This window comes from Mya arenaria, chromosome 17, assembly GCF_026914265.1.
Source record: "Mya arenaria isolate MELC-2E11 chromosome 17, ASM2691426v1".
NCBI classification, from domain to species: domain Eukaryota; kingdom Metazoa; phylum Mollusca; class Bivalvia; order Myida; family Myidae; genus Mya; species Mya arenaria.
The window spans coordinates 41,948,460-41,966,676 of record NC_069138.1 but is presented as its reverse complement, the minus strand read 5'-3'; the positions used below and the strand labels follow the sequence as shown (position 1 = coordinate 41,966,676).

Below are 18,217 nucleotides of genomic sequence, written 5' to 3'. Positions count from 1 at the left end.
ACTGTGTTGTTTTGAATATCAAACGACGATTTCTAAAATAAAAGCAAACGCAATGCTATTATAACATCCCAAGAAACATACTAAGTTCACAGGTTGTCCCTTCCCATCCATCAGCACATGTACAGCTGTAGCCGTTAATGCCGTCAGTACAGGTGGCTCCGTTTACACATGGTCCACTTGCACAATCGTCCGTATCTGCAAATTTACCGAAAGTTCATCTCAATATTAAACTATTAATTACACTTACAATCATGAATTCATAAGTCAATTAAAAGGCAATGTTAATAAAATGCCAATGCCGTCAGTACAAAAGGCTCCGTTCGAACATAGGCTGCTAGCATAATCCTCCTTATCTGTACCTATATACCGTGTTAGATGGAATATTAAGCGACACTTACTAAAATCAATGAAAACGCAATGTTATTATAACATCCAAAGAAATTTACTGAGTGTACAGGTTGTCCCCTCCCAACCATCAGCACATGTACAGTCGTAGCTGTTAATGCGGTCAGTACAGATTGCTCCGTTTGCACATGGGATGCTAGCACAATCGTCCATATCTGCACAAATAAAAAACGTTAAATGAATATCAAATAACATAGTAGACTGACCAAAACGTATTTCAAAATCAAAGTAAAGGCAATGTTATTACAGAACATTTTAGAAACTTACTGGTTGTACAATTATTCCCCTCCCAACCATCAGCACATGTACAGCCGTAGCTGTTTATGCCGTCAGTACAGGTTGCTCCGTTTGCACATGGGATGCTAGCACAATCGTCCGTATCTGCACCAATAGAAAACGTTTATTGAATATCAAATAATATAGTAAACTTACGAAAACGTATTCTTAAATCTAAATAAAGGCAATGTTATTACAAAACATTTCTAGAAACTCACTGGTTGTACAATTTATTCCCTCCCAGCCATCAGCACATGAACAGTTGTAGCTGTTAATGCCGTCAGTACAGGTGGCTCCGTTTGCACATGGCACACTTGCACAATCGTCCGTATCTGCACAAAGATCGAACGTTCATTTCAATATCAAACTATTAATAACACCTAAATCATGAATTCATAAGTCAATAAAAAGGCATGTTAATAAAATGCAAAAGCCGTCAGTACAAGAGGCTCCTTTCGAACATGGGCTGCCGGCACAATCGTCCTTATCTGTATAGATATACAGTGTTTGTTTGAAAATCAAACGACGAATTCTAAAATCAAAGGAAACGCAATGTTAATATATCATCCCCAGAAACTTACTGAGTTCACAGGTTGTCCCTTCCCATCCAACAGCACATGTACAGCTGTAGCTGTTAATGCCGTCATTACAGGTGGCTCCGTTTACACATGGGATACTAGCACAATTGTCAATATCTGCACAAATACAAAACGTTTAATGAATATCAAAATATATAGTACACTGACCAAAACGTATTTCAAAATCAAAGTAAATGCAATGTTATTACAGAAAATTTGAGAAACATACTGGTTGTACAATTATTTCCCTCCCAACCATCAGCACATGTACAGTCGTAGCTGTTAATGCCGTCAGTACAGGTGGCTCCGTTTGCACATGGTATGCTAGCACAATCGTCCGTATCTGCACCAATAAAAACCGTTTATTGAATATCAAAATATATAGTACACTGACCACAACGAATTCCAAAATCAAAACAAAGTCAATGTTATTACAGAACATTTGTAGAAACTTACTGCTTGTACAATTATTTCCCTCCCAACCATCAGCACATGTACAGTTGTAGCTGTTAATGCCGTCAGTACAGGTGGCTCCGTTCACACATGGTCCACTTGCACAATCGTCTGTATCTGCAAATTTATCAAACGTTCATTACTATTTATAACACTTATAACATTGAACTCCTATGACAATGAAAAGGCACTTGTAACCGGGGTTATTGAGTTGAAGAAAGTCACTTCAGTGACTTCAAGTTTTAATCTAAGAGTAGTCGAAGGTATAAAACAGAATGCATGCAAATACATGACAACAGTTCACATATATTGCAGAAACTAAGTACGCATTATCTTACCAAAATACACGAATAGTATTTAAACAATGAATGAACCAGTTATATGATAAACATACCGGCAGCCAAAAAAGGTATATCATAAATAAATATCTCGGTATATTGTAGACACTATTATAATTATTCGTCCGCCTGATACGATGGTCATAACATGAAATTAAATGCAGGGAAAAGGAGAGAAGCACGGGTAAATTGATGGAAAGTTAATAGCGAACGTTCATTACAATATCAATCTATTAATTACACTTCCATTCATGAATTCATTAGTCAATTGAATGGCATGTTAATAAAATTCCAGTGTTGTCAGTAAGGAGGCTCCGTTTCAAACATGGGCTGCTGGCACAATCGTTATTATCAGTATTTACTCGTATATACTGTGTTGTTTTGAATATCAAACGACGATTTCTAAAATAAAAGCAAACGCAATGCTATTATAACATCCCAAGAAACATACTAAGTTCACAGGTTGTCCCTTCCCATCCATCAGCACATGTACAGCTGTAGCCGTTAATGCCGTCAGTACAGGTGGCTCCGTTTACACATGGTCCACTTGCACAATCGTCCGTATCTGCAAATTTACCGAAAGTTCATCTCAATATTAAACTATTAATTACACTTACAATCATGAATTCATAAGTCAATTAAAAGGCAATGTTAATAAAATGCCAATGCCGTCAGTACAAAAGGCTCCGTTCGAACATAGGCTGCTAGCATAATCCTCCTTATCTGTACCTATATACCGTGTTAGTTTGAATATTAAGCGACACTTACTAAAATCAATGAAAACGCAATGTTATTATAACATCCAAAGAAATTTACTGAGTGTACAGGTTGTCCCCTCCCAACCATCAGCACATGTACAGTCGTAGCTGTTAATGCGGTCAGTACAGATTGCTCCGTTTGCACATGGGATGCTAGCACAATCGTCCATATCTGCACAAATAAAAAACGTTAAATGAATATCAAATAATATAGTAGACTGACCAAAACGTATTTCAAAATCAAAGTAAAGGCAATGTTATTACAGAACATTTTAGAAACTTACTGGTTGTACAATTATTTCCCTCCCAACCATCAGCACATGTACAGCCGTAGCTGTTTATGCCGTCAGTACAGGTTGCTCCGTTTGCACATGGGATGCTAGCACAATCGTCCGTATCTGCACCAATAGAAAACGTTTATTGAATATCAAATAATATAGTAAACTGACGAAAACGTATTCTTAAATCTAAATAAAGGCAATGTTATTACAAAACATTTCTAGAAACTCACTGGTTGTACAATTTATTCCCTCCCAGCCATCAGCACATGTACAGTTGTAGCTGTTAATGCCGTCAGTACAGGTGGCTCCGTTTGCACATGGCACACTTGCACAATCGTCCGTATCTGCACAAAGATCGAACGTTCATTTCAATATCAAACTATTAATAACACCTAAATCATGAATTCATAAGTCAATAAAAAGGCATGTTAATAAAATGCAAAAGCCGTCAGTACAAGAGGCTCCGTTCGAACATGGGCTGCCGGCACAATCGTCCTTATCTGTATAGATATACAGTGTTTGTTTGAAAATCAAACGACGAATTCTAAAGTCAAAGGAAACACAATTTTAATATATCATCCCCAGAAACTTACTGAGTTCACAGGTTGTCCCTTCCCATCCATCAGCACATGTACAGCTGTAGCTGTTAATACGGTCAGTACAGTTGGCTCCGTTTGCACATGGGATGCTAGCACAATCGTCCGTATCTGCATAAATAGAAAACGTTTATTAGATATCAAAATATTTAGTATACTGATCACAACGTATTCCAAAATAAAAAATAAAGGCATTATTATTACAGAACATTTCTAGAAACTTACTGGTTGTACAGACAGCAAACGATAGTTTGAATATCAAGCCATTTGTTTCACTAACAATGACAAATTCTAATATACAAAGTAAGGCAATGCTATTGTCGATCTAGAAACTTACTGGTTGTACAATTAATTCCCTCCCAGCCATCAACACATGTACAGTTGTAGCTGTTTATGCCGTCAGTACAGGTGGCTCCGTTTACACATGGTCCACTTGCACAATCGTCCGTATCTGCACATATATCGAACGCTCATTTTCAAAATCAAACCATTATTTTCACTATCACTCATGAAATCATACATTAATTGAAAGACAGTGTTAAAAAAAAGATCTCTAGAAACTCATTGATTGCACAATTAGTTCCGTCCCAGCAATTAACACATGTACAGTTGTAGCTGTCATACCGTCCGTACAGGTGGCTTCGTTTACGCATGGTTCACCAGCAGAATCGTCCGCATATGTACCATTATCGAACGCTCATTTTTATATCAAAGTATAAATTACACTTACAAACACCTATTCTTATATTAAAATTATGACATTGTTCGTAAAACATCTTTAGAAATTTACTGGTTTCGCAAGTTGTTCCCTGCCAGCCACCAACACATGCACAGTTGTAACCGTTAATGCTGTCATTACAGGTCGCTCCGTTCACACACGGGCTGCTAGCGCACTCGTCCGTATCTGTACAAATATTATACATTCAATTTAACATAGAAAAAACCTTACTTTGCTCCAAACGTTTTCTTACAAAACGTTATTACACTATTGATAAACAATCCGTAGAAGCGTATTGATATCACAGGATTGCCCATCGCAATCGTTCACACTTGGTCGCTGTTAATGCCATTAACTCAGGTTGCTCCATTCTAACATAAGATTTAAGAGCAATCGTATGAATTTGTCAATGAAAACCATGACGGAGTGTTTTATTTAATCCTTAAGAAACACTCAAATAGATTTTACAAATTAAAATATTTCCTTAAATCTTAAGAAATGATATACATACAGAAATAATTTCACCATGAGAATAGATTTCCTCCGAAATACCGTTTAGTATTTAGAAAACTATCGAGAAAAAACAACTATACTTAATGCGCAATCTATGCCCTACCATCCTTCATCGCACTGATACGTAAAGCTGTTAATGATGTAAATCAAAATTCTTCCATTATTCACACTCGTCTCTGTCCGTCGATGTGAAAACATTTCGTTTAAGTTTAATTGGTAAAACCAGTTCTTGGTACATTTTGTTTTATAAACGTGAAAATCATATTTTACCTTCTTCACAACGGGTTCCGGAAAACCCAGCAACGCATGTACAAGAATATCCTTCAGTCGTTTCATTACAAGTAGCACCATTCTGACAAGGTTCCCTATCACAGATTGGAATCTCTACAAGACATACATTAATGCGTGATATTAATTGATTATCTACTCCAAAACACGCATATTAATGTCAGGGATTATGACAAACAAAGGTACTAAACACATGTTTTATTTCAACTAATGAACAAACGAAAAAGATTGTTGACAGCCTATGAAACCGAAACAATCACAATTCAATTGGAATGCAGTAATTTAGATCTGATTGAAAGAGTACAATACCTTTTTAAATGTCAAGTACAACTAGAGAAACGCTTTTTTAAAAAATCAGTCCACATAGTTTACTTGTTTTCACATGTTCAGATTATTTCGACAATGAGGATATCGTTCGAATGCATTATATAAATAAATGAAAATGATTTACATAACATTTTCAAAGGGAGACAAACAGGCAAATATTTCTTACATATGAAATCAGAGAAATCTTTTTAGAGGAGAATAACCACACATTATGGCTATTGCATGTCTTGTTTTCCAGCGTCTTGAACTTCTTTTATGAGCATGATCATTTGTGTGAGCTTTGTAAATTATGGTCCTTTACTTATTTTGGTAAGTACATATAATTCCATTTAAAATGGTGTACAAAATTACGGACAAATTACGGACAATGGAAAGTTCTTACTGTAATTTCACAGACGTCCCCGAGCTGTCGAATAATTTACATAAAAACAATCGTTATTTTCATTGAACTTATATTGACTTACCGTTTTCACAATTAGTTCCGTTAAAACCACCAGCACACTTGCATGTATATGTGTTTAAACCGTCTTCACAACTACCGTTGTTTTGACAATGGTTGGTAAGACAATCGTCTATGTCTGTAATGCAATAACAAAGGTAGACAAATTCGAAAAACAACTATTTTAATTTTTAAATAAATGTAATGTATTATATTTTAAAAAGAAATGAATGAGGGCAAACCTCTAAACATAAAATTATATAAGGTCCCCGATAACTGAAATAATGCAAGTTTTCCATAGATCCATACGTACATTCTTGCCCTGATTTTTAAACTTTTCTTAAACCTTTCGATAAGTCCATTCCGTTGAGCTTTCTAAGATTTGTGTTTTAGCTTACACTGATCAAATGCGATTTACGGATAAGCTAAGAGTATCCCTCTTTCGTTAACAGATTCACTGCAAAACCAATACTAATCAAGCCCACGCACATGTATAGCTGAAATCAGGTTAAACGTCGTATTTTATTTCACGAGTGGTCACAGGAAATATATTTTCTCGAGTGGCGTAAATTTCTGTGACCACTCGTGAAATAAAATACGACGTTTCACCTGATTTCAGCTATACATATGTGTGAAATACGATCTTACACTGAATTCAACAATTTTTCTTTTTATTTCACGCATTTATCGTGTGTGTTTTTCAATATATTCCCCCTCTGTAGTAAATTGTGTTTGACGACAGTCCCTTTCTGTGGCCTCTTTGCGAAGGGATGTAACTGCGGCATTACCGCTATGTCAAGGTTACCTTCCATTCGCGAGAGTAGTTTGTCCACTAAAACAAGTTCCACACTTAATAGAAATAGTTGTTGCAATTGAAATTATTTTTAGATAACACCCTATACCATCAACGAAACCTATCATTTTTAACATTTATTGAGGTAAAAAAACCAAATATTTAATCAAAAGCATTTCGGAAATACATAATGAAAATGGAGCATGTGGCATTTTTGTCCATTCAAGAACAAGTTCAACATATTTAAAAAAAATCAAATATGGATATATAATAGTGTGTCTGCGTAAAATCAACAGAAGTCTGCGGTCAGTGTTTTTCGTAGTGTATATCTATTCACTGTCGCTCTCAAACTATGGATCTTACGGGGGGGAGGGGTCGGGGTGTATTCATGCTGTGCAGCCGACGGATGTTTTGTTGTTGAGACAGCGAATTAGTGTCATATCTATTAAAGTTGAATGTCACGTTTCTGTTACATTTTAGGTTTACGAAAACCCTAAAAAAATGTCGAAGATGTGCCCAACGATGCTTTTGATAAGGCTTGAGCGCGGACTTTGAAGGTTTTCTCGATAAGATGTCGGAAATCCCCATGACCTGGTTAGTTTTCAATCTGCTTTTATTGTTCAACTTGTATGGCCGATGATCTAAACGATTTAATAAGGCGGGACTCATTTATCGTTCAGCTTTTGGACATGCCTTTACTTATCATTACTTTTTAAAAGGAAAAAATAACTGATGAACGTAACAGTTGAAGGAAATTAGTAAAATGCAAATTGCTAGTGCATACATGTACGCGGTTAGAGAGTGTAGATATAAATGATCTATCAACTCTATTATAAGCACATATGGCCTAGTAAATATTCAACCGATACAGACCCAGCGGGTTAATTGTAACAGTATGTTCCATGAAATAGTTCATTTATAAAATGGTTCATTTTTTAAATAGTTATAATCAATCACATAAATGTTTGTTTATTATTGACAATTATACGATTCGGCCAATGTGTCTATAATTGCACTACAGATAACAACAAACAAGTACTCTTCTGTTTACATACATGAACTTTTTACAAGTCAAGGGAAGCAAATCTTATAAAAGATGGAAAAGTAGTCCCGAGTTGTCTACAGTGTTATCATTTCACTCGAGCCAAAGTGAAATGATCAAGTTATTAGAACATGACTAGTAGCCAAACATAAACCAAACATAAGCCAAACATAAGTTTAACACATGTTGCCAGTATTCTTATATTAGCCAAGGCTACCACGATATCAAGTAAATTCATAAAGGGTAGCCAAACATACACCACTTCAAGCTGTTGTTATACTTTTAGTGAATTATTTTTTTCTTAGTCTACAAATTATTATGATTATATTGAATTTTAATAATGCCATTTAAACTACAAAAACGAGTTTGTTTTCGAGCTGCATGTATGTTTATGTAAACATTCCTGACAAACAACTGATACCGTGGCATGTTCATAACAAATACAGTCTACAGGTCTTCTTGTGAAAAAATCAAATGTATCTCGCTGGACATTATTGTAAATGGGCACCATCGTCATATTTTTAAAGAATAAACCGTGTTCTTATATATCATGCTGATGCGACCAGGTTCATCAAAATATCTACCATCCAGGTAATTTCTATTAAATCGTACTTATAGGTCAATAGCGATGGATCGTACATCTATATGTTTTATTGTATTTAAAACCAGCATTGTTAACATCATCAGTATCTGCCTTATAAGGACCACCAATGCTGTACTTTTTACAGACACGCACATGGCGAAAAGCGTATATTTATTGTCAAACCAGACACATTCCATTCCAATATAACGGCTTATAAAGCACCAATCAATAACATAGCCCTAATAAAGGTAATCGCAATGTAAATGCTTTTGAGTTTGTATGTGTGCTACAGTCAAAGGTCGATCCACAACCGGTCTTCAACCGACTTTATTGTGCCGTTATTAGCCTTCAAAACAAATTTTAAGGCATACTTTATACTTATCTCATATCTGAAAATGTTTCAGGCTTCTATATCTCTTTTGTTGAAATGTTGTCGAATGCTTCGTTTTATTGCATGGTGCTTGCACGATATCCACATGTTACTGAACATATTATAATGACTCTTGCCATTCACATATGGTTAAAAACATTGTATTTTGTTGGGTACCTGAATATTTTGCTTTCATTCACTGTTAATTATCCTTTATTCAAGTTCTTAATAAACGTAAACATATTATTGAAGTCTATTTGATTTCCTTTGACACTATATAAGATATACCCGTAACAAATGTTGGTCTTAAATGTATTTTGAACATTTTATAAAACAACCATATACACATTCCTCTAAAAGAAACCTACCTAATTCGCAGTTCTTTCCTTCCCAACCATCTGTGCAGACGCAAGTATAACCGTTCAAACCATCAATACAGCTTCCGTCGTTTACACAGGGATTGCTTTCACATTCATCGATATCTAGATAAAGGTAAATACGTTTTTAAACAAACGAATTTAAAATATTTCATTATTAACATGAAATTGTTTAACAATATCCTATTGTACCTATATTGACTTTATGTTCAATTTATAAGAAAGTAGTAAATAAATCTAGGATATTAATCATCATAAGACAAATACTTTGTTCGCAATGTGTTCCGCTCCAGCCATCTGCGCACATGCAGCTATATCCGTCGGAGCCGTTGATACAAGTAGCGTTGTTCAAACAAGGATTACATCCCGGCAAGGCTGCGAAAGATAGAGTACAAAACAGAGCGTCAATTAATTTCTTAACAACAGTAATTGCTAAAGAGTCAATGTATGAAAGAACTAAACCCAATATACCTTTGTACCTTCGTACAATGTAAATTACAAGAAAAAGAATGCAATCTAATCTACACTGACAATACTTAAATGGAAACTACAGGTCCAAGCCCAGTAATCAAATAATTCAAATATAAAGAGTATGTAAAGAGGCACAAGATAAAACACATTAAACAGATCACAGGCTCGTCAAAATAGCTATTGCAATAACAGATGGGATGACCGATACTGGCTCGCTCAGCAAATACTATACCACATTGGTAAATCCAAGAAACGTTTCCACCAAGTCCACTGGAACATTCTGAGCAGCCTTCATAATCGCCCTCTACGTAGCACAACCCGTCCTTCATACAGGAACCGTCCTACAAAAAATGCTATTTTTATCTATTCAATGAAAACATCTTGCCCACAGGCGAAGATAAAATGCCCGTATGGAACTTCTTTTAATAGTCACCACATTGTAATTATCTCCCTTGTTGAAGACTGTCGTCTGTAGCGCATCATGGAAACCTGGTCTTGTGGCAATATTTAGAACGCTAGTTAATTATTTCTCGCTTCAAATGTCACTAGAAAACAGTTTTCACGCACTTTTCAAGAAAAAATGCTTCACTCTTCTTAGAACTACTGAGAGACCGATCAGACCATTTACATACTCTGAATCACTGCGCAAATATCCATGACAACCACGAATTATCGCGAATCCGTAAGCAATTATTTTCACTAAGCATAAAAGGGTTCCAGCAAAAAATACATTTTTACTAAATTTTGTGTAACTGAGGTGGGAGAAAAAGCATCTACCATAGCCGCTCGTGTAAGATAGGTTCATCCAGACCCTCGCGCAGGGTGTTTTGCGGAAACTCGGTAAACCTCGTTTCCGCAAAATACCCTACGCTCGGGTCGGAATGAATCTATCTTACACTCTCGGCCATAGAAGATACTTATATTATGATATGATGTATCATTATCATACTTGTAAAAGGGATGTAATAATAGTAGGAGTAAATAAATTTACTATTGTGCACTCACTATTCTTTCACATATGACGTCAGAGCCAAGCCTCGTGCAATTTACACAATCACTGTCATAAACAACGATCATATCATCGACGCTGTACAGATTGCCATCGTTGCTCAGAGAAACGTTGAATCCCGATGCCAAAAAACCATCTGGGATTGTGGGTTCTGCCGTTGGCAAAATACATTTAATTTCGTCAGGGGCAAGCATATATCCCTCCGTCTCAGGTGTAAAAGTTGAATACGTTAGTGAAGTGTTCGTTACCTAAAAAATGACGAAAAAGTATTAGGTATGATATGAATCACATTTTGTATACAATGATAAAATTTGTACAATGAACACACACATATGTTGAGCAAACAATATATTTTTGAAACTTAGGTAATACATGGAATCATTTTACTTTCCACTTGAATAGTCAAGTCTTTTTATGTTGTCTTGTTTAAACATTGTTTACAGGAGCCACCAACAAACCAAGCAGGTTATAGTCTTAAGCCTGAGTGTTACAGAAACAAAAAACTTGATAACTGTATGACTAATGGTTATGAGGTAAAATTTCTTGAAATTATCTTGGTATTACTTTATGTTAGTTAACATGTTGTACACTTTAATACATTCCTATTCCATTTTCAGTACATTCTAACGATATCCTTGAAAATAGAGCCTTACCCAGAAGTGTTGCAAATAACACTTCACTGTATCGGCAATGTTTGTGCCAAATACTGACGTTCTTTCGCATGGTCTGTATTTCAAATCACAATATCCTCGGTCCGGGATTCCGTACATAGTCACAGGTTTTGAAAGGTCTGCAGAGCAATCTGAGCTGGCGAAACCCTCGTTACACTTACAAGTTCCTGGAGTATTTATTTATATAATGATATAAACATTTATAATACCAGGATCAGTGAAGATGATTTGTAAACCTTTGGACATGATTCTTTATTCAAGATACTTTGAACTTAATAGTTTATTATTATCTGGTTCCTCAAGGTTATGCATACTTTGATAAAATTTACCTTTTACTTGTTTACTATAAACAATTGTTGGGATAAGAGTGAGGTTTATGCACGTAAACTGGTTTACCCCCCCCCCCCCCCCCATAGTTTTTATATAGTATATAAGCACTGTGTTGTTTGTGCAGTTTGATCCATGCTCTTGTTTGTGATTTATTTTTGTATTCTATGTCTTTGGCGTTTACCCTGTTCCATTAAACGGGGGTTTTGCTTAAATTTTTGGCTACTGATGTTGTTTCTGTAGTTTTTCATATAAATATTGAAATGACTTATTAAACTGTTAGCATATACATTTGACCATTGTTTATTTTTGTGCTTGTTTCTCCTTCCTTATTGCGTTCACTTGTGTTCGTCTAACAAATCTGATACTTATGGGAAATAAAATATAAGATGAAGAATTCAAACATGTCATACAATCAGATTTCAAGTCATTCTTGGATGAGAAAAACAAGTATAAATGTTGGAAAATGTTGCCCAGTGACTCTTGCTTTTCCTAAAAGTTTTTATTTAAAAACAAAACAAAAACATATTTATCTAGAATATCAATTAAAGCAATTGGTTGGTGATTAAATGCTGCGTCTTGAAACTATTGTAATTTGTCCATTTTTGATATTGCGCAGAGCTACATTGGTCAAGGGAAAAAACACAACGAACTTCCATTGTCTTCTTCTTACCGTTAATACCTAATCTGCCCCGTCTTCCATTAACCAATGTTACATGCACCACGTCTTTTACGTACCGTTGTTAAATGAACCACATGTTTTACTTAACGTTTAAACGAACACCAAGTATTAACTTACCATTGTGTCACCCTCTCCGTTACTCATCGTTGTTACATGTACCCCATCCATTATATACCAATGTTTCAAGCACCTCGTCTTTTACTTATCGTTATTAAATGCACCCCGTTTTTTTGCTTACGTTGAAACATGCACCCCGACTTTTAAATTCCGTTGTTACATGCACTTCGTATTTCACTTACCGTTGTTACATCCACCCCGTCTTAAACTTAGCGTTGTTTTATTTACCTCGTCGTTCACTTACCGTTGTTACATCTACCACGTCTGAAACTTAGCGTTGTTTCATTTACCTCGTCTTTTACTTACCGTTGTAACATTCACCCCTTCTTTTACTTACCGTTGTTACATTCACCCCTTCTTTTACTTACCGTTGTTTCATTTACCTCTTCTTTTACTTACCGTTGTTACATTCACCCCTTCTTTTACTTACCGTTGTTTCAATTACCTCGTCTTTTACTTACCGTTGTTTCATTTACCTCGTCTTTTACTTACCGTTGTTACATTCACCCCTTCTTTTACTTACCGTTAATACATTCACCCCTTCTTTTACTTACAGTTCTTTCATTTACCTCGTCTTTCACTTACCGTTGTAACATTCACCCCGTCTTTTACTTACCATTGTTACATTCACCCCTTCTTTTAATTACCGTTCTTTCATTCACCCATTCTTTTACTTACCGTTGTTACATTTACCCCTTCTTTTACTTACCGTTCTTTCATTTACCTCGTCTTTCACTTACCGTTGTAACATTCACCCCTTCTTTTACTTACCGTTGTTACATTCACCCCTTCTTTTACTTACCGTTCTTTCATTTACCCCTTCTTTTACTTACCGTTGTTTCATTTACCTCGTCTTTTACTTACCGTTGTTACATTCACCCCTTCTTTTACTTACCGTTGTTACATTTACCCCTTCTTTTACTTACCGTTGTTTCATTTACCTCGTCTTTTACTTACCGTTGTTACATTCACCCCTTCTTTTACTTACCGTTGTTTCATTTACCTCGTCTTTTACTTACCATTGTTACATTCGCCCATTCTTTTACTTACCGTTGTTACATTCACCCCTTCTTTTACTTACCGTTGTTTCATTTACCTCGTCTTTTACTTACCGTTGTTACATTTACTTCGTCTTTTACTTACCGTTGTTACATTTACCTCGTCTTTTACTTACCGTTGTTACATTCACCCTTTCTTTTACTTACCGTTGTTACATTCACCCCTTCTTTTACTTACCGTTGTTACATTCACCCCTTCTTTTACTTACCGTTCTTTCATTTACCTCGTCTTTCACTTACCGTTGTAACATTCACCCCTTCTTTTACTTACCGTTGTTTCATTTACCTCGTCTTTTACTTACCGTTGTTACATTTACCCCTTCTTTTACTTACCGTTGTTTCATTTACCTCGTCTTTTACTTACCGTTGTTACATTCACCCCTTCTTTTACTTACCGTTGTTTCATTTACCTTGTCTTTAACTTATCATTGTTACATTCACCCATTCTTTTACTTACCGTTGTTACATTCACCCCTTCTTTTACTTACCGTTGCTTCATTTACCTCGTCTTTTACTTACCGTTGTTACATTTAATACGTCTTTTACTTACCGTTGTTACATTTACCTCGTCTTTTACTTACCGTTGTTACATTCACCCCTTCTTTTACTTACCGTTGTTAGATTCACCCCTTCTTTTACTTACCGTTGTTACATTCACCCCTTCTTTTACTTACCGTTGTTACATTCACCCCTTCTTTTACTTACCGTTGTTTCATTTACCTCTTCTTTTACTTACCGTTGTTTCATTTACCTCGTCTTTTACTTACCGTTGTTACATTCATCCCTTCTTTTACTTACCGTTGTTACATTCACCCCTTCTTTTACTTACCGTTGTTTCATTTACCTATTCTTTTACTTACCGTTCTTTCATTTACCTCGTCTTTTACTTACCGTTGTTACATTCACCCCTTCTTTTACTTACCGTTGTTTCATTTACCTCTTCTTTTACTTACCGTGGTTTCATTTACCTCGTCTTTTACTTACCGTTGTTACATTCATCCCTTCTTTTACTTACCGTTGTTTCATTTACCTCTTCTTTTACTTACCGTTGTTTCATTTACCTCGTCTTTTACTTACCATTGTTACATTCATCCCTTATTTTACTTACCGTTGTTACATTCACCCCTTCTTTTACTTACCGTTGTTTCATTTACCTCGTCTTTTACTTACCGTTGTTACATTTACCTTGTCTTTTAATTACCGTTGTTACATTCACCCCTTCTTTTACTTACCGTTGTTACATTCACCCCTTCTTTTACTTACCGTTGTTACATTCACCCCCTTCTTTTACTTACCGTTGTTACATTCACCCCTTCATTTACTTACCGTTGTTTCATTTACCTCGTCTTTTACTTACCGTTGTTACATTCACCCCTTCTTTTACTTACCGTTGTTTCATTTACCTCGTCTTTTACTTACCGTTGTTTCATTTACCTCGTCTTTTACTTACCGTTGTTTCATTAACCTCGTCTTTTACTTACCGTTGTTACATTTACCTTGTCTTTTAATTACCGTTGTTACATTCACCCCGTCTTTTACTTACCGTTGTTACATTCACCCCTTCTTTTACTTACCGTTGTTACATTCACCCCTTCTTTTACTTACCGTTGTTTCATTTACCTCGTCTTTTACTTACCGTTGTTACATTCACCCCTTCTTTTAATTACCGCTCTTTCATTTACCTTGTCTTTTACTTACCGTTGTTACATTCACCCCTTCTTTTACTTACCGTTGTTACATTCACCCCTTCTTTTACTTACCGTTGTTACATTTACCTCGTCTTGTACTCACCGTTGTTTCATTTACCTCGTCTTTTACTTACCGTTGTTTCATTTACCTCTTCTTTTACTTACCGTTGTTACATTCACCCCTTCTTTTACTTACCGTTGTTTCATTTACCTCGTCTTTTACTTACCGTTGTTTCATTTACCTCGTCTTTTACTTACCGTGTTACATTCACTCCTTCTTTTACTTACCGTTGTTACATTTACCTCGTCTTTTACTTACCGTTGTTACATTCTCCCCTTCTTTTACTTACCGTTGTTTCATTTACATCGTATTTTACTTACCGTTGTTACATTCACCCCTTCCGTAGCACTCCTGTGGGCAGTCATTGATAACAATCTGATTCAACACTTCAACTGTGAATTCAGGATCTACGGCATTCTTAATTACTTCCTCCGTGACATTTTCTATTTCTTCCCCATCCACAATAAGTGAAATGTTTTTGAAGTCTTTTGCTGGCGGTGGAATTGATGCGTTCATCATCGAATAGCATTTCTTCTTTTGCAAATCGACATAGGTTGGTGTAAACACAGTGTCATTAAATGCCTGCAATACAAAGTGTTGATATGTTGGTATTTACAGTAAGATTCGTAGGTAAAAGGGTACTGCTGTACAAGACGAATATTCAAACTCGATATGATAAGTTGATAATAAAACAATAACATGTCATTTAAAACCCAGTGTAAAGACTAACTTTATCGCGACCATAATAACATAAGTGAGATTCTCTTAATAACGAGGATTAAACATGCTAGATTCCGAATGTATGAATAATATATGCTTTGATGTAGCTGTATTTTTTTCAAAGTCCAAATCACTAGACAGTTTTACTGCCGATTTAATTGTTCGTAATAAGTTTGATAACTTGCCTGTTTTGTATAAAAGTTATAGATGTTTATTATTATGAAATTATTTTTCTGTTGTTTGAAAAGGTTGAATGCGGACTTCTTGTTACGATAACGGTCAGTTTCATTCTAAACCCGTGAAAATTACAAAAAAAACATAATATATTAGTATCATATGTTGTTGATCTTTAATCTCAACACATTATACACAAAAAATGCATCGATCATGAAAGTAAAGTTCATGTAACTACTTTTTTCCGCTTTATTTTTAATATGGTACATCGGTAATATTGTACGTTCTGTCAGTTAATGTTTCTTTTAATACTAGGAAAGCAATGAAATATACAGGGACAGGCACAGAAGCCATAATTAACTATAATTTCTTTCTAAAGGACGATCATTTGAAAGGCGACTGATTCTAAACGAAATACACATATCATTTGAGAATTAGAAAAGAGATAATCTAATTACCAAAATGTCATCCACACAGTCCTGCAAATAGTCTGTTTGGGTAAAATTCTTCAACTGTGAACAAATTCTTAAAACCGTAATGTTGAATGCATCCTCACAGTATGCCCAGGCAGTTGCGTTATCGAAAGTGATTCCTGTTAGAAACTGTGAAAGAACGTCAATTCAATTATGCAGAGAGTAATTTTTGAACGTTGTGCATTTCGAGTTTTATCTATACTGTATTCATTATAATGAATATATCATAAAATGATCATAATAATATACTAGCGGAATAAAGGAACTGTAAATGTACAAATATGATTGTTCTAAAAAGCGTAATATGAAAAAGAAAAAAAAAATATTTAATTTCTGATATATTCCCTTCTAGTTAGAGAGAATTTATATATATGTTTAAGTTGTATTGATATGTTAAATAATGTATGTTAAGACAGTATACGGGATGGTATATATATATATATATATATATATATATATATATATATATATATATATATATATATATATATATATATATATATATATATATATATATTTAAGAAATATTACACACCACTGAGGGGCATATGACATTATAAGGACCGGCCAGTCAGCCAACGAAGGTGTATATGGACCGAGGCGTAAGCCGAGGTCCATTCACCTTCGGGGGCTGACTGACCGGTCCTTATAATGCCATATGGCCCGAAGTGGTGTGTAAATATTTCTTATATTATACCGAACACTTTATATTACCATTCAATAATTTTGATATGGACCGCCGACGTCATAAAACTGGATTTCTATCAAAATACTGTGATTTACGGACCGATCGACTTAAAATACACAAAGAAGGGACACATTTATGTAAGGTATACGATATACAATTATAAAGGCTGTCACATCCTCTCCCATTGGAATACTGCTTATTGTTTTACCAGGTACCGGAATACTGTTTATTTTTTTACCGGAATCCGGAATACCGCCAATAATTGAAGGAAACAATGGCAACACACGGTGGTAACAGAACTACTTACTGCTGACCCAGACTCTGTTTCATTCATATTCATTGATGTTACAGCACTTTCATGGGTATCAGACTCCACGCTATTCGCGCTCCGTTTACGTCTTGTTAATCGGGTTGTGAAACACCTATCAAACTGGTCCTCATTTCCCTGCACATAGCAAAATTCTGGGTCAACTGCACTGCAATTAATTCCTGCCGTTATGTCCCTGCCGCTCGAGTTTGATGGGCAAGAACAAAAACGTTTTTGTGCTGGCCACGGGGTAAGATGGTTCGATGTTTCAAACAGATTTTTATCGTCTGGTACTCTAAAATGAAAGAAAATAACATATTTTAGAACCTTTTTGAGATTTTTTACCCCATCTTTTGAAATTTTTCAACTGGCGTATTTGTTACACTGAATTTGACGATCTGTTAAACTCGCAAGTACGATCAGCGATCCGACCCCAAAATAAGCTAGTTATCTGATAGCTTTCGTGATAATTTTTTATGTCTTGTGTGGCATGCAAGTTTGGTATCATTTGAAAGGTACTGAGGTGCCTTTTACGCATATTAATTAATAAATTACCTTAATACATTATGCAAAAAAGATATTACTTTTTTTTTTAATTTGCTATTTTTCGAAATAAAAACGACGTTACTGACATAT

General features: G+C 35.3%; 1 protein-coding gene across 3 annotated transcripts in view; it reads right to left on the bottom strand.

Annotated features, from left to right (window-relative positions):
* Positions 1-18,217, bottom strand: part of LOC128223682 (neurogenic locus notch homolog protein 1-like) — a 52,042-nt gene that overhangs the window by 13,989 nt on the left and 19,836 nt on the right. For 2 of the 3 annotated variants that reach the window (XM_052932980.1, XM_052932983.1), the window contains 24 exons: positions 17,582-17,876; positions 16,572-16,715; positions 15,540-15,801; positions 11,269-11,453; positions 10,612-10,863; positions 9,839-9,947; positions 9,403-9,510; positions 9,127-9,240; positions 5,996-6,109; positions 5,187-5,300; positions 4,476-4,589; positions 4,023-4,136; positions 3,683-3,796; positions 3,320-3,433; positions 3,093-3,206; positions 2,867-2,980; positions 2,502-2,615; positions 1,716-1,829; positions 1,489-1,602; positions 1,263-1,376; positions 900-1,013; positions 673-786; positions 447-560; positions 82-195 (listed from right to left, as the gene is read on the bottom strand). In XM_052932980.1, coding sequence (XP_052788940.1) covers positions 82-195; positions 447-560; positions 673-786; positions 900-1,013; positions 1,263-1,376; positions 1,489-1,602; positions 1,716-1,829; positions 2,502-2,615; positions 2,867-2,980; positions 3,093-3,206; positions 3,320-3,433; positions 3,683-3,796; positions 4,023-4,136; positions 4,476-4,589; positions 5,187-5,300; positions 5,996-6,109; positions 9,127-9,240; positions 9,403-9,510; positions 9,839-9,947; positions 10,612-10,863; positions 11,269-11,453; positions 15,540-15,801; positions 16,572-16,715; positions 17,582-17,876 — 3,293 coding nt within the window. The remainder of the gene's footprint in view (positions 1-81; positions 196-446; positions 561-672; positions 787-899; positions 1,014-1,262; positions 1,377-1,488; positions 1,603-1,715; positions 1,830-2,501; positions 2,616-2,866; positions 2,981-3,092; positions 3,207-3,319; positions 3,434-3,682; positions 3,797-4,022; positions 4,137-4,475; positions 4,590-5,186; positions 5,301-5,995; positions 6,110-9,126; positions 9,241-9,402; positions 9,511-9,838; positions 9,948-10,611; positions 10,864-11,268; positions 11,454-15,539; positions 15,802-16,571; positions 16,716-17,581; positions 17,877-18,217) is intronic. The other variant, XM_052932982.1, reaches the window with a different exon arrangement.